At 38.0% G+C, this 13,876-nt stretch overlaps 1 protein-coding gene across 2 annotated transcripts in view; it reads left to right on the top strand.

Annotated features, from left to right (window-relative positions):
- SNX9 (sorting nexin 9) overlaps positions 1-12,354 on the top strand; it is a 57,336-nt gene extending 44,982 nt beyond the window's left edge. The window contains exons 14-18 of one of the 2 annotated variants that reach the window (XM_009570353.2): positions 4,864-4,940; positions 5,837-5,926; positions 7,303-7,417; positions 8,814-8,905; positions 10,274-12,354. In XM_009570353.2, coding sequence (XP_009568648.2) covers positions 4,864-4,940; positions 5,837-5,926; positions 7,303-7,417; positions 8,814-8,905; positions 10,274-10,321 — 422 coding nt within the window. In that variant the 3' untranslated portion in view covers positions 10,322-12,354. The remainder of the gene's footprint in view (positions 1-4,863; positions 4,941-5,836; positions 5,927-7,302; positions 7,418-8,813; positions 8,906-10,273) is intronic. The other variant, XM_009570352.2, reaches the window with a different exon arrangement.
- The last annotated feature ends 1,522 nt before the right edge of the window (positions 12,355-13,876 follow it).

Below are 13,876 nucleotides of genomic sequence, written 5' to 3'. Positions count from 1 at the left end.
TAATTGAGTCCACTTTCTCTGGGATCCTCTTGTAAAATGTGTAGTTTTTTTTTTTTTTTTTTTAGACTTAACGGCAAAAATGTTCTTTTATAAAATCTTAAACGTTATAGCATAGAGGCTCTCATAGCATAGAGGCTCTCAGAAATCTTTCCATCTTATGACTTTTTTTTAGTTGACCAGTGCTTACTCTGACTAATCGTATCCCTTGCATTGTGCTCCTAAAGCTTTTTGCCCCATAGATCATGTATTAAAATGCACCTGTTTCTGAAACTCAGGTTCTCTGCTGCTGGAAGCATTGGAAATAGACATAGACCTGTAGTTTTTCTCTCATCTTTGTCCTGTACTTCAACAGGATGGCTGCTTAGTTAGAATTGCAGCACAGCATAGTGCCTAAAAAGTTAACTTTTGGATGTGAGAACCAAGTAGGGGATTTACATCATTAGGTACTCCTGGCATGTGTTAGAAAACTGTAAATCCAAGTCAGGTAAAATCTACAGCAAGGATTCTCAAGAAAGGACTGGTAATTGCTTGATCTATAACACATTCCTTTGCCACACTAAAGGGAAAACCATGTGGCTTAAAGCTAGGGTGCAAAATTTCACCTTTAATGTCCCTTCCAACCCAGAATATTCTATGATTATGTGAAAATTGCAGATCAACCTTACATAGGAAAATCTCAGTTTGATTTCCAGCATCTTCAAATGGTCTGGGAAAAATAGATCCCATGATGCTTGGGAACAAGGCGAGGGTGTTTCTCTTTGCTGTTTGCCCAGTTGTACCTGGTTGCCTCCAAGTATCTTGCTGAGGAAAATGTCCTTGCCTTTGTCCCGACTCCATGTATTTTGTTCTTTTTAATAACTGGTACACTAGTGTATTTTTTCAGAACTAATAATATATGGGATTCTTTGCTTTTTATTTGCAGTTCCCAGGAGGAGAGAATAAGTGCAGTGCACATGTGTTGCATTAAATGTTGTTGTCACTGCTGCCCTTACTCTATCCTGCCTGCTGTTCATATGCAATTTGCTGCCTCAGGTACCGGTCTGTCGATTAAGCAGGCGCTGTGCAAGAGACATAAGCATTGGATTTTGAACTGTTAGGATGCAGCTTTCTTAATCTCAATATTAACATTAAGGCACTGGACCTGTTCCTCCAAGTGAAGAACTAGCTAGGGTTCAGTTTCTGAGTTTCTGTTGAGAGAACACAAGTGTTTTCACCTACTAGTAGCTGACAGCTGATGTACTGAATGCACCGTTAGTTGATTTATTTACACACTTAAGGTAGGATGTATCTGCTCTCCCGACCTCTTTCATCAGTGCTGTGCGCTTGGTCTGCAGTCCCTTATGTGGTGAATGTCTACTGCCTTCTTTTCTGATTTCCAGCCTAAAATGTACATCTTGATCAGTGCAATCTTAAACTTGTTGAACTGACTCACTCAAGCTGTTTTTCTTGTGCTGCAGAATGAGCCTTATCAGTTAATTGCCAGCCACAGTGCATATTTGGAATCTGTTTTCAGTGTTTGCAAAGGCAAGGATACATTTAAAACTATTAATGACACGTTGAGAGGTTCTCATTTAACTTGGCTGTGGGCCTATGTGTCACCCCATCAGTTTTAAGAACATGTGCTTTGTAAGTATGGTGCTGGTTCAAAAAATGCATATTGGGCAGTTCCAGACTACATCTGAAAGTGTCTTGTAGACTGGCACTGTGTTGCTTAGCTTATTACATCATATGATATTCTTGGGCTAACATGGCCTCAAATAGCATGGCTTCTCTTTTGCAATGTCAAGCCTGGGCAAGTCTTTCTCTGATACTGTGAAAGAGTGAATGGCAGTGGTATGCCATTCAGCCATAGTGAGATCTCTTAATCCTGCATCACTCCTGAGGAATTTTGTTAGATAGCCACATGCAAGTTTCACTACCCTGCCAGCTAGCAACAGGCACATCTTGCCTTCTGAGCTGCTTGTGTGTTGAACACTATCAGTCTTAGATGTACTTGTTGAGAAAAATCTTGCTATGAGAAGTTCCATAATACATGAAACTTGATCTTTTTCCTGCTCCTGGATCTTGTTAAAACATGCTTTTAAAGAAAACAAAACAAACCCACTTCTTGACAAAAAAAACCAAACAAACATAAAAAAAAACAACTGCTGCCCTTATCAAGCTTTGCAGACTATTAATTCCCTCAATATGCCTGGTGTATTCCCTCGGAGGTGATAGCCACTGGCACTTACCAAGCACTTAAATTGCTGAAAGGTGCTCTGCTAAACATCTCCAAAAGACTCCTCATAGTTTTACGTCTTCCTTCATCTTCCTACAACAGCATGCAGGCCTGTAAATCAATGAAAGTATTGGTTTCTACCTGTGGTTGTCTTAAAATATCTGTGAAATATGACTGGCCGTTTTAACTGGTCTGTTGACAACTATCTTTAATTGATAGTTTTGACCAGACAATGCACCCTGCCCTAATTTTGTTGTAAAGGTCAGCAGTGTGTGGGGCTTTCTGCTTCTCATTGATTAGAAAAAATCCTGACATCTTGGTATATCCTTGGACTGGGACCCAGCTCAGCCTTCACAGCTTGAGTTAAGAAGCCCGTTCCCAGCTTTGCATCAGTTTAGAAGCTGAGAACGCTAGAAACTTGGGCCTGTTTAAGTAGCAAAATTCTGACCAAAACCCATGCCGACAACACTGATTGGAAGCAATCCGCTGTTGAAATTCGGGTTATTCTGATGGATGAGCATGGGGATTGTGTGCAGTAACTTTGGCAAGGTGGCCAAGTGTAGGGAGTGACCGGGTATGGCTTGACACTGCTGATAAACCTGTATTAGAACTTAGAGGGTGCAGCAGGAGAGGTGAAATCTGACTCTCTAAGGCTGCCTTGTCACTATCTGAAAGAGACTGTAGAATATAAGGATGCAGTGTGAGGAGCTGCAGATATTCTCCTAATATTTGTATAGCTATCTATTGTTAGGATCCACCGTCGGGAACAGCTTTTGAATGTATCATCCCGTAGCCCTGCTTTGGAGGAGTGTGGAAGCCTCTGCTAGTGCTAGAAACTCTTAATGCACCCTATGTTTTCTACAAGCTGTCTTTGTGCCCTGCTGCCCCCAAATAAATGATGATCAGTGTTGGGAGTGTTTTGCTTGGATAGGATGATCAGTGATCAGTGATGATGATCAGTGTTTTGCTTGGATAGGAAAAGGCATTGTCTTTTTATGGTATTTTGAAAAGAACAGCAACATCTAGATCAACCTGACTTCTAACCCTTAATTAAAGCTATACCGTATTTCGTCGTAGGAGTCAATTGCCTGAGCAGCAGTTCAGCTAGACTCAAGGTTACTTTTGAGGAGATATGGGGAATTCTGAAATAATGCAATTTATCTCCCTGAATTTTTTTATCATTTTACAACAATTTGAAGATATCTTCTGATTTATGTATCTCACTCTTGGATCTCACAATGGGATTTCATGAGGGTTTTTTATTTTATCCAGACAAGCTCAAATAGGAGAAAAATAACTACTTCTGTAGCAGTGTTTGTGTTGCGGGACTTAATAGTTCTTAGGGCCAGTAGCTTTCCCTCAAAGGGCTTTATGAAAGCAGTCTCATGGAAAGTAAGAATTGATTGACAGAACTGAAGTAGCATTGTCATTACCTTGTTTCCTTTAGAACACGCTAAAATGAAGGAGTCCTCTCTAATAAATTTTTAACATATATTAGTCCACATGTTGTACTAAAAGAAGCTACTTCAAATTAATAATTTATTTCAGTAATGTTTGGTGTTTTTTATTTAAGTCACTGACTAATGTATATGGAACAAAACCCAAATGTTTGTAAACGACTAACTGCTGTCTAATATCAAGACGTGTCTGAAAGGATGAGAAGAATTATTTTTCCTTAAAAAAATATTTGATATCTACCAATGATACCTTCCCCTTTCTCTACCTCAATTTGCTTTCCGTACTGTTGACTACATGCTTTGGACAAGCTAACAAGGATGGAAAAAACCTGTGGTGTTTTGGGAATATGAAGTGGCATGAAAAAAACAAGAATGTAAGAATGTAATGCTTGTTTCCATCTTTGTCTCGCATAGCCACATCCTGCTAGTAATACAGTGTTGAGTGATTGTGGTGGTGTCTAGCTTAGGATTTGTGGTGATGTCTGTATTTTTTAAGTGTAGTTTGTGGGGCCCTTTGATCTATTTCATATGATGATGAGAGTTAGAAACTTGCTCTCAAAAGCAGAGATTCTTGTACAGCTTGAAAATATTACCCAAGACTTCCCTAAAGGGTCAGCAGTCTTGTTGGCAAGGAAAAAAGTTAGTTAGGCCTCCATCCATTTCTCTGACCTTCTAATAATTACGGTCCAGGAGAGTTGAAAAGCTTAGGGCCAGCATCACTGCTCCATAGAGCATCGTGGAGAATTTACATTTTGCCAAGTATGAAAGGTATTAAAGATCAGAACAGCAGGTGCCTTTTCAGCTTTGTCAGTCCATTTTCTAGTGTCATCCTCCTTCTTCTTTCCATCCTGTCCTTGTAGGCTTCCTGTTACCCCATGGCGGGGAGAGTACTTGTGTATTTAAACAACATAATAATGAAATGCAGAAGTGAATAGCAATAGTACTGTGGTAGAACAGTGTTTATACGGCCCCTTTAGCATTCATTTTCTACAAGATCTTCAGAGGTTTACTTCTTTAATAGTATAAAATCAACAATGTTTTCCAGCTTCTTTATTACTGATGGTTATAAATTGATGAATAAGCGTTTAATATTGTAAAATAAACTGGGTTAGAAATTTGCCTTGAATCAAGGCAGGTTTCTTCTTGTGACTGACTTACTGTAATTGGAACACTGATGTTTACTTTTAGGAGAATCTGATCTCAATGGAGCAATAACAGAAGCAGGAAAAACCTATGAAGAAATTGCCAGTCTTGTAGCAGATCAGGTAAGAATATTATGAATGCATTGGCATTAGTGTGTACAAATATATCACCTATCTGGATTGTGGCTTCTGACTTTTTTCCCTTTGTGCTAAAACATAATAATGACTACTAGTGCTGCAGATAATTTAAATGAAATTATTAATAATACTTTTAAATGCACAATCATCATCTTTTCTACTGTGTGTCAATTTAGGGGGGATGTGATGGGAGGGTATTTCTCTTGGATCAGAAAACTCACATTGTGGTTTCTAGAATACTAAGATCATTACTTAATCTTTAAATATGTGTGTTTTCTGATGTCAGAGAGCTGTCTATATTACTGATACAACAGAATGATATTTAATCAAGGGTAGGGTTTCTGCCTTCTGTCTCCATTCCCCAAATGTCTGTAGGATCCATATATCGCTGTGTTTCGTTGTTGTGACATGAAATTGCCTGTTTCAGTAACAATCCAGCTTAAATAAATCCCGATTGGTGTTAGTATTAGTCAGAAACTGATGTATTAAGCTTAAAGTCTCCAACTTAGCAGCTGAAGAGATGCACCTGTTGCTTACTAATATGAGATCATTGCTTAGTAGTGCTATTGCTAGGACTGGTAACTCCTTTTCAGTGAAAATTTGAGGCAAGACCCCTCACTTCATAAGCCGGTGTTGAGTAGAATAGAGAACAGAGGTATCTGCTCACTGGTGCTCAGTGCCTTGCTCAGAAAAGCTTATATTTTAGTAAGGATTTTTTTAAACATGAAAGACTTGCAACAAACAATTAAGATTTTGGTTTGTCTTTTTCTGTTCTTCCATTCATTTTTGTTCTCTCATCCTATTTTTGGCACTGTAGTTTCTTTGCTGTGGTGTTACAATGCCACAGATACTTTTACTGATGCTTATGCTTTGTTTATTAGCCGAAGAAAGATCTTCACTTTTTGATGGAAACAAATCATGAATATAAAGGATTTCTTGGTTGCTTCCCTGACATCATAGGAGCTCATAAGGTATGTGAAGGGTCTTTCCTTTTAAGGGTTGGGCAGTTGGAAGACCTGCAGAAGACAGATAGCAACAAAATTGGTGGTATGGTACATTGAATTTGTGCAGTAGCCTGACCCCTGCTTCCAGCAACACATATCAAGCCAACATACTTATTTTTAAAGGGAAAAACTACTTAGAGGGGAGGGAAGCTAGAGCTTGCCTCAAGATTTGAGAATATCGTGACTTCCTGCTATAGATCATTAAAAGCTTCAGGGTTTTCTTCAGGATAAGTTGTGTCCTAGTGTGCTGAATAGCAGTAATGTAAATTTGTAGTATTAGAGTTTCACATGATAGTTGGCACTAAAATGTTTGAGCATTGTAGGAAAAATTGTGTACACTTACATGGCTGGCTTAGAGAATGGAGCTAACTTTTCTGGGAAAAAAATAAAAACATCAAAAACCAACCACTTTGTTCTCTGTAATATGAAAGTCAGCAGATAATAAAACAATAAACTTAGCCATTGTATCTAGTTTTGGATATTCTGCTTTTCTTTTTCATCCTGTAGTCTCCCTCACGTTTGTGTCTGCTTTAACATATTTCAGGAAAATAAAAATTTTAAAGTATTAAACAAGTGCAAAATTTTAGGTTTTTTACCACAAAATATTAAATGTATAAAACAAGAACATACTTCTGAGAGCAACAAAGATAAAAGCTTATCATGTTTGTTTAGTCTTTCTTTGGGACACCCACAGCCCCTCATCCCATAGAGTCCTTCGGGAAAAAATACCATAAAAGGGGAAGAAATGCTTTTAAAACTTGAAACATAAGCCTATCGCCAAGAGATGCATAAATAGATTCTCTTTAATGTTGTTTGGCACGAGTACATTGTAAAGGGAGAGGAATGTCTTTTTATGCTTCTTGTTTGACACACAAGGATTTTCCTGGATTGAAATTTAAACAATGCAATGAGCTGTAGCCTCTTCGAAATCAATGTACATTGTTGCACCCTGTATAATGTGCAAATAAGATTCTAAAGGCTTTTGGATGTCTCTTGTGTCAATTAGTTGTGTTTTGAAACTTGGTCCTTTTGTCCATTCTGTATATAGCCTTGTGTTTTGCTGCCTTTACCAAGCTCGGTTTCCTGGCAACTGACTTCACACCTGTGTTTTAACTGACTTGTTGCAAGCTGTTGGGGCTCTTGAAAGCAATACTTCGGAATTACCAAACTTGGGGTAAAAATGTGGGTAGTCAGAATCAGTCATTGTACTTATGACTGATGTATGTATTTGTATAGTGTGCAAGTTCAAAATGCAGTGATGTTCTAGATAACTATAAAGACCTTTAAATTGACTACTCTTTTAATCTATTCCTTTTAATCTTTTCTGTGTTTGTTTTTTACAGGGAGCAATAGAAAGAGTGAAGGAAAGTGATAAATTAGTTGCAACCAGTAAAATAACACCACAAGACAAACAGAACATGGTGAAACGCGTGAGCACCATGGCTTATGCACTACAAGGTAAAACAAATTCTAGTCATTGCCATTCTAAATGGCAATGTTGTAGACCTCTGAAGGACATCTTTTAAGTGACAAATTTTGAAATAGGACCTTTCTTCTATCAGGAATGATAATAAGAGCTAGGCTTTTGAGGGGGTTTTGTGACCTGCTTAGATTTTCCTTAAATTTCAGTTATTTTGCCCATCATTTTCTTTCAGATCTTACATTGCTATTGCAAAAGACACATGTTTTGGAAACACAGTTTAAAAAAAACCAAAAACACAGCTTCCCCCCACACTGATTCTTTCATTTTGAAATGGTAATGTGTTGCAAAGAAAAAGCATGGGGCCTGCTGCAGGAAGTGTTTTTCTGGCTCATGGTTTAGTCAGACATGCATGATTCAGTTGAGATTAATGTTCTCGTGGATAAGATTTTATTTCCTGGATGTTCTTTGAATGAGCTTTTCCTGTTTGGGTTAGAGGTGATGTAAATAGGAGATGTAGCACACGGCAGTTGAAAAACCAGGCAAGTGAGGAGTCAAGGCTCAGTCCCGCAGGATACCAAGCCTTTAAGTGTATCCTGTTACTAACTGGGACTACTCATTGCTGAGGGAGTTGCATCTTTTTCAGCTGACTTCAAGCCAAGATTACTCAGTATCTTACAGGACAAAGTCAGACCAGCACACAAAGACAATTTTAAAAACAAACAAGAGAACACACGCCCCTTCTGGTCATGATGATGCAAAAAGGACTGGGCTGTATAAATGGTAACCATGGAAGAGACCTCTGGGATGACGTTTACATTCTAGACTATTTCTTCTCCTTCTATTGGTATCTCAAATATGGTTGAAATAAAAACTTGACTATAAGCTGTGACCTGACAAGATGTAGAAAGTGGTGGAAAGTGTTATGGATTCAATAATGCTGTTTCTCAGGTTCCTATTGAAACAGCCTCAGTCAAGAAGAGGTCAAATACTACTGGCTTTATCATTTTGGGGTTTCTTTTTTACCTAAATATTTACAGCTGTGGCTTACGACTTGATAACTGTACCCTGGGAAATCTGAATTTCCTAGCAAAATTCTGTTGGAAACACTTCAGGAAAGAGCAGGTATCTCAGTAGGAGAAAATCATGCTTGTGTATTTAATCAAATCTTTGTACATGTGAGTATTGTAACCAGAAGCTGGCTTTATCCAGGAATTGTCTGCATTTTAGCAGTGAGGAACTGACACACTACCAATTTTATGAATAGTTCCATCATAAGTTGAGTGCTGCAGGCAAGACAGGTTTTGGAATCATGAGAACAGAAACTATACTGGCAAGACTGGACACTGAGCTTGTTGCACAGTAACTAACCTGAACTCACTGAAAACCGTAATTATGAATGTTAAATAATTTGCCTTCTGGGTCTAATTGCAGCTGAGATGAATCACTTCCACAGTAACCGGATTTATGACTACAACAGTGTCATTCGTCTGTATCTGGAGCAGCAGGCACAGTTTTATGAAACGGTAAGGTGTGGTATTTCAGTGCCATTTTCATGGCATATGCTGTCCTGCTACTTTTATAAGACATACTTGCAGTACTTAATCGTCTTCTTGTATGAACCTCTCTCAGAGAGCAGATATCTGAAGAACAGTACATGTAAAAAAATAAAAGAACAAAGAATGAGATAAAATAATATTTTCCTGTAGAAACTATTTCTGTGTACCTGACTACGTCATATTAGAGATATTACACCTAAAAAAAAAAATCTGTTTGGAGACATTATTGTTGACAGCTTGATTTAGGGTTTTTTCCAATACCAGTACTGAGGTTACAAAGAATTGTAGTTCTGTGACATGCAGTAAAACAGTCCTGCTGGACTGAATACAGCAATAAACCATTTGAACAAAACTTCCCTCCCACAGGATGGGAGGATGAAGGAAAAAGTTTCAGTGATTTAAAGCTTGATGTATATAAAGTGTGAGGCAGAGGCGACTGGAGTCGTTTAGGTGACTTACTAAATTTGTTAACTCTGAGCACTTGACCTACAACCTTAGTTCTCATTTAACATTGTTCATATGCATGTATTCCTTCTGGTTTTTAAATGAAACCCAAGAACAAATTTTCTCATGTGATATGCTCGTAAAACATGTGAGTTTGAGTGTGCTATAATCTTACTTCTACCAATTAAAGGAGTAACATAAGCACCGTTTGCCATTCACAGCAGTAAAAGGTGTCACTGAGGCTTCAGAGGTATCTAGCAGTAAAAGGTGTCACTGAGGCTTCAGAGGTATCTTTAGTGGATGAGAATTTTAAGTCCTCCATCAGGTCACCTTGCTCAGTTTCTCTGACACATCTGATGGGGTTAGGTATAGGTTTCTCCTTACCTCCTTTGTCTTTTATCTAGTCTATCCCATTTCTTCTGGTTGAAACTGCAGCAATCCTCTCTCCCTCAGTACAGGGACCACATCCATGTTCATATGTAGGGTGCTGGCTACCGTGAGAGCTGTGGTGAGAGCACAGGAGCTGTGTTCTGATGTGTGGCCTTTTTCAGCAGGGAAATTGATTTCATTAAAAAATTGGCTTTGTTCTTGTAGCCCTCCTGCATAGTGCAGTGCTAGGTAATCTAACAGGTAGGATGTTTGTCCTGCCTAAAATACTTTCTCCAACACAACCCTAGAAGTGAAAGCACATAAATGAACAAGGCAGAAAGTTGTCATAGGAGAAGAATGGCCTTTATAATGGAATGCTCTGACAGTCCTACATGCAGAAAATCTGCAGTAAAAAACAGTTTTCAGAAAATTAGGGGAAAAAATAATTTCTTAGCCTGCAATCATATTTCTGTATAGTGTTAAGTGACTGCATATTAAATATGTTCTGTTTCTTTGTTTCAGATTGCACAGAAGCTGAGGCAGGCACTCAGCCGTTTTCCTGTGATGTAGAGAATAAGGAGTAAGCAACCATAAAGAAAACTCAGAAGTGCTTTTCTGATTTGGGGGCAATGCTAATAAAATGTTGCTAGCCTTTGCCAGCCAAAAAAAAAAAAAAAAACAACCAAAAAAACCCATAAGAAGAAAAATCAGTTGTAGAAAAAAAATTATTTAAAATGTTACTTTGTCAGCCTAAATCATAAGGTTCACTTATCTTGAATGCTCTCCCATTTGTATCATTATTTACATAAAAACAGCTAGATAGTGATGCTGTCGATTATGGGGATCTAAATTATCAAACTGATATGTTGCCATGGACCTCATGCAGACTTGTGTCTATCGGATGTTCTTCCAAAAACTCTTCATCAACATCAGTTACAAATTTATATCTTTTTTTTTCTTTTTTTAAGTGGGAAAGCAGACAAGCTTGAGAAAATTACTTTAATGCTCATTATATTCAATTCAGCTCTCTAGCAATTCAGTAGCCAGAAGGAATTATATTTGTGTATGTTTCTGGCACGTGGTCATGATAGTTTCCTGAATGAACATTTATTTTCTAAGTTTTGCTTCCCATACGCGGCCATGGCATACTGCTCCCATTATGACTTCTGGTAAATATCATTCATTCTTCCCTTTCTCTTTTTCCTTCTAAATAAGTTTTGTACTTGTGGCACAACACCTCAGAGCTTATGTCAGGCTCTTTCTCACTATGCACTTGTAAGAAGACAAAGTACAAACAAGGAAAGCTATTCAGGAAGGTGTGAAAAAGTTTTCCATACCAGCACTTTGACACCCCCTGATGTTATGCCATAAGGCACTGGTGTTCCTTAGTGCTGTCAGGGCCAGCTTCCCTTTTACCCCTTGAAGAGTTTGAATTGTTTCAGGAGAGGGGACACTGCTATATCTAACCCAAACTAAAAGTCGCCAAATTCCAAGTAAGCTCAGGTCTTCATGTAGTAGTATGGTATCTTATTGGCTTGGGTTTATTTTTTGTTACCTTCTAATGAAAACTAAAAGGTGACAAAAGTAGTGAATATCATCATTAGTTATAACGCCAACTCTCTGCTTTGATCATCATTTCTTATCAAGTGGCCCAGTGTCCTCTTTCATACTACTGAAATATCATTTGAGGCCTGGGCTTTTCAAAACAGAAAAGCCACCACCAACCCTGTTCACAATGGGCACTAACTACAGCAATTCATTTCATACCACAAGCAATAAGGAAAGCCAAAATGCATTTTTTTGCTAAAATGTACCTAGAAAATAAACATTTTAGCAAAAAGTAATATTTTTTTAAAAAGGCCTTTTACCAATAAGCCATTCTAAGTGACGGGTACATTCTGCTGGTTGAATAGTTGCCTTATTCTGTTTCGTATTGGTGTTACTTTTGTTTGCTAGAAGGAAAATCTGGGTCTGACTGAATAACCTGAAACCAAACCAAACCAGACTAAGCGTAAGTCTAGATGCTTTTCAGTGTCACGGGTTTTGTTCACTTTTATAAACCTTGTGTTTTTCTCCTCCCAATTTTAGCTGTTTGCTTCCAAAATTCCATACTGCAGTGTTGTTTGATACAGCCATTTAAATATGTACAAATTGTAAAGAATATGTATAAATGTTTTCACCAAATGTAAGATCTGCTTGCATGTAGAAGCAGCTTATATAATAAATTGTTACAATGTGTACAGTAAATTCTGAAATGACTTTTTCAAGCCAGCATTTTTTTTTAGCATTTGTATATTCACTTTTTGGTAAAGAAATCTCTTTGTAACAGACTCTTAATATGGGAGGGGGAAGGGGGGATCTTTTTACCAATCTTTAAGTAGCTCTTCATGCACTAAAATTGAAGGTTCTTTATCTTGAATATATTATTTTGGAATCTAAATGTAAGCTGTGCATTCCCAGTGCAGGGAAGTTATGACAGTAGCAACTGTGTCAGATATGCAACCTTTTCGGGGAAAAAAAAAAGAAAAGAAAAACTGTTTAAAGACTTCTAGTAAAATGAAGTTAAACTGATAATAAATATTTATGTGTATTCACCAGCCTATTTTTTTTTCTTTGAAATCACCACATTGCTTTTTAACAGAGTAATGCAGTACAAGGCAAATCCTCCTTATAGCTTTTCATCAGCTTACAGACACTGACCAGCTGAGGAGTGAGAAAGCATCCATGTGTCTTCCATAGAGCAAGCATTATAACTGAGTGGAATAATAGTGTTAGAGACTGCAAACCAGCAAAGGCTATGCATATGTTGTAAGCTTTCATTATTCAGGTCAGTTCAGCTTGCGGTTGATGGAACCCTCCTGACTGCAAATAAGTAGTAGAGCACAGTGCTACTGTGTATTCTGGCTTTTTGTCGGCATGGTGTTGACCCAGAATAGAAATTAGATTGTCTTTGGTATTTGTTTTTTAAATTAGACATGAATAGTGGCATAGTTAGGTTGGGTGAGTTGGGAGCAATGGAGAATCTTCACACTGAAAATGCAGTCATAAAACAAGAATAACAAGTTAGAGTAAGACCTGAGCAGTGGCTTCTTGAATTTCATTTGTCACAGCTGAGTAATTAAACTCTGGAGCATCAAAAAGCCTTAATACTGTTTCCTGGCTTAGCCTTTTCTTCGAGGGGGAGCCAAATGCTGGCATTATCCCAGTGACTTTGTAAAAGACGTCAAATGCCCTAGCTGTTGTGTTTAACTTCTTAATTCATTTACTGCTAAAATACTAAAGTAATTTTTTAACAATAAAAATGTAGCTGTACAGAGGGGAAAGCTACCTGTATTTCTTGTCTGCACGTGGGATTAGACTGCAGCAACAGACTTGTTGCTATGTGTGGCAAGTTTTTGGAAGAGTACTGTCTACTGCAATTATTCTTTAATGCTATAGTGAGGCCTAATTTTGCACAAGTTCTGAAATTTTTATATTACCAAATGATTTGTTTTCTATGACAGAGTAGTTGAGAAGGTATTACTGTAACATGCACTTCTATGCAAATTCTGGTTAAACGATGTACGCGGATTTTACTGCTACCAAAATCTTTATTGCAGCAGAATAATTCAGACTAAAAGTCATGTAACAAAAGAGATGCATCTCTTGTGCTCTGGTTTAGTTTGAGATACACCAGACAGAGTGGCCAAAAGTACTCCACAGCTTTGTGACACGCAGTCAGAAAAGCACTCGCTAGGCAGGCATCCTGCTTCTGCCGGTCCTAGTGCTTCACTCTGAGACATGTGAGCATGCACCAGAGGAGGGCGAGTTGTGTGGGGTCTTCAGTCAGTTGTTTCTTCCCCTCTGCATACTTCCTATGCTTTTCTATAATTTTTCTGCTAAAATTAACACTAATAACTGACACAGTAACAAACAAGTATGGAGCAGGAGAGGTAACCGCTTGGGGAAAAAAAACAACCTTTTTTCTGTCTAAAGAATCTAACAAAAACAAAGTTATAGAAATAGAAACACACAGACTGGCTGGAGACCAATCCACCCATCCTGTAGTGTGGCAATATCAGTTATAGCTATACTGTTTTAAAGGACAGCTGAGTCACAAATACATAATTTCTTGGCAATTCCACA

Source organism: Cuculus canorus, chromosome 3 (genome assembly GCF_017976375.1).
Source record: "Cuculus canorus isolate bCucCan1 chromosome 3, bCucCan1.pri, whole genome shotgun sequence".
In the NCBI taxonomy this organism is placed as follows: domain Eukaryota; kingdom Metazoa; phylum Chordata; class Aves; order Cuculiformes; family Cuculidae; genus Cuculus; species Cuculus canorus.
The sequence above is the reverse complement of the archived record's forward strand: the minus strand, read 5'-3'. Positions and strand labels throughout refer to the sequence as shown.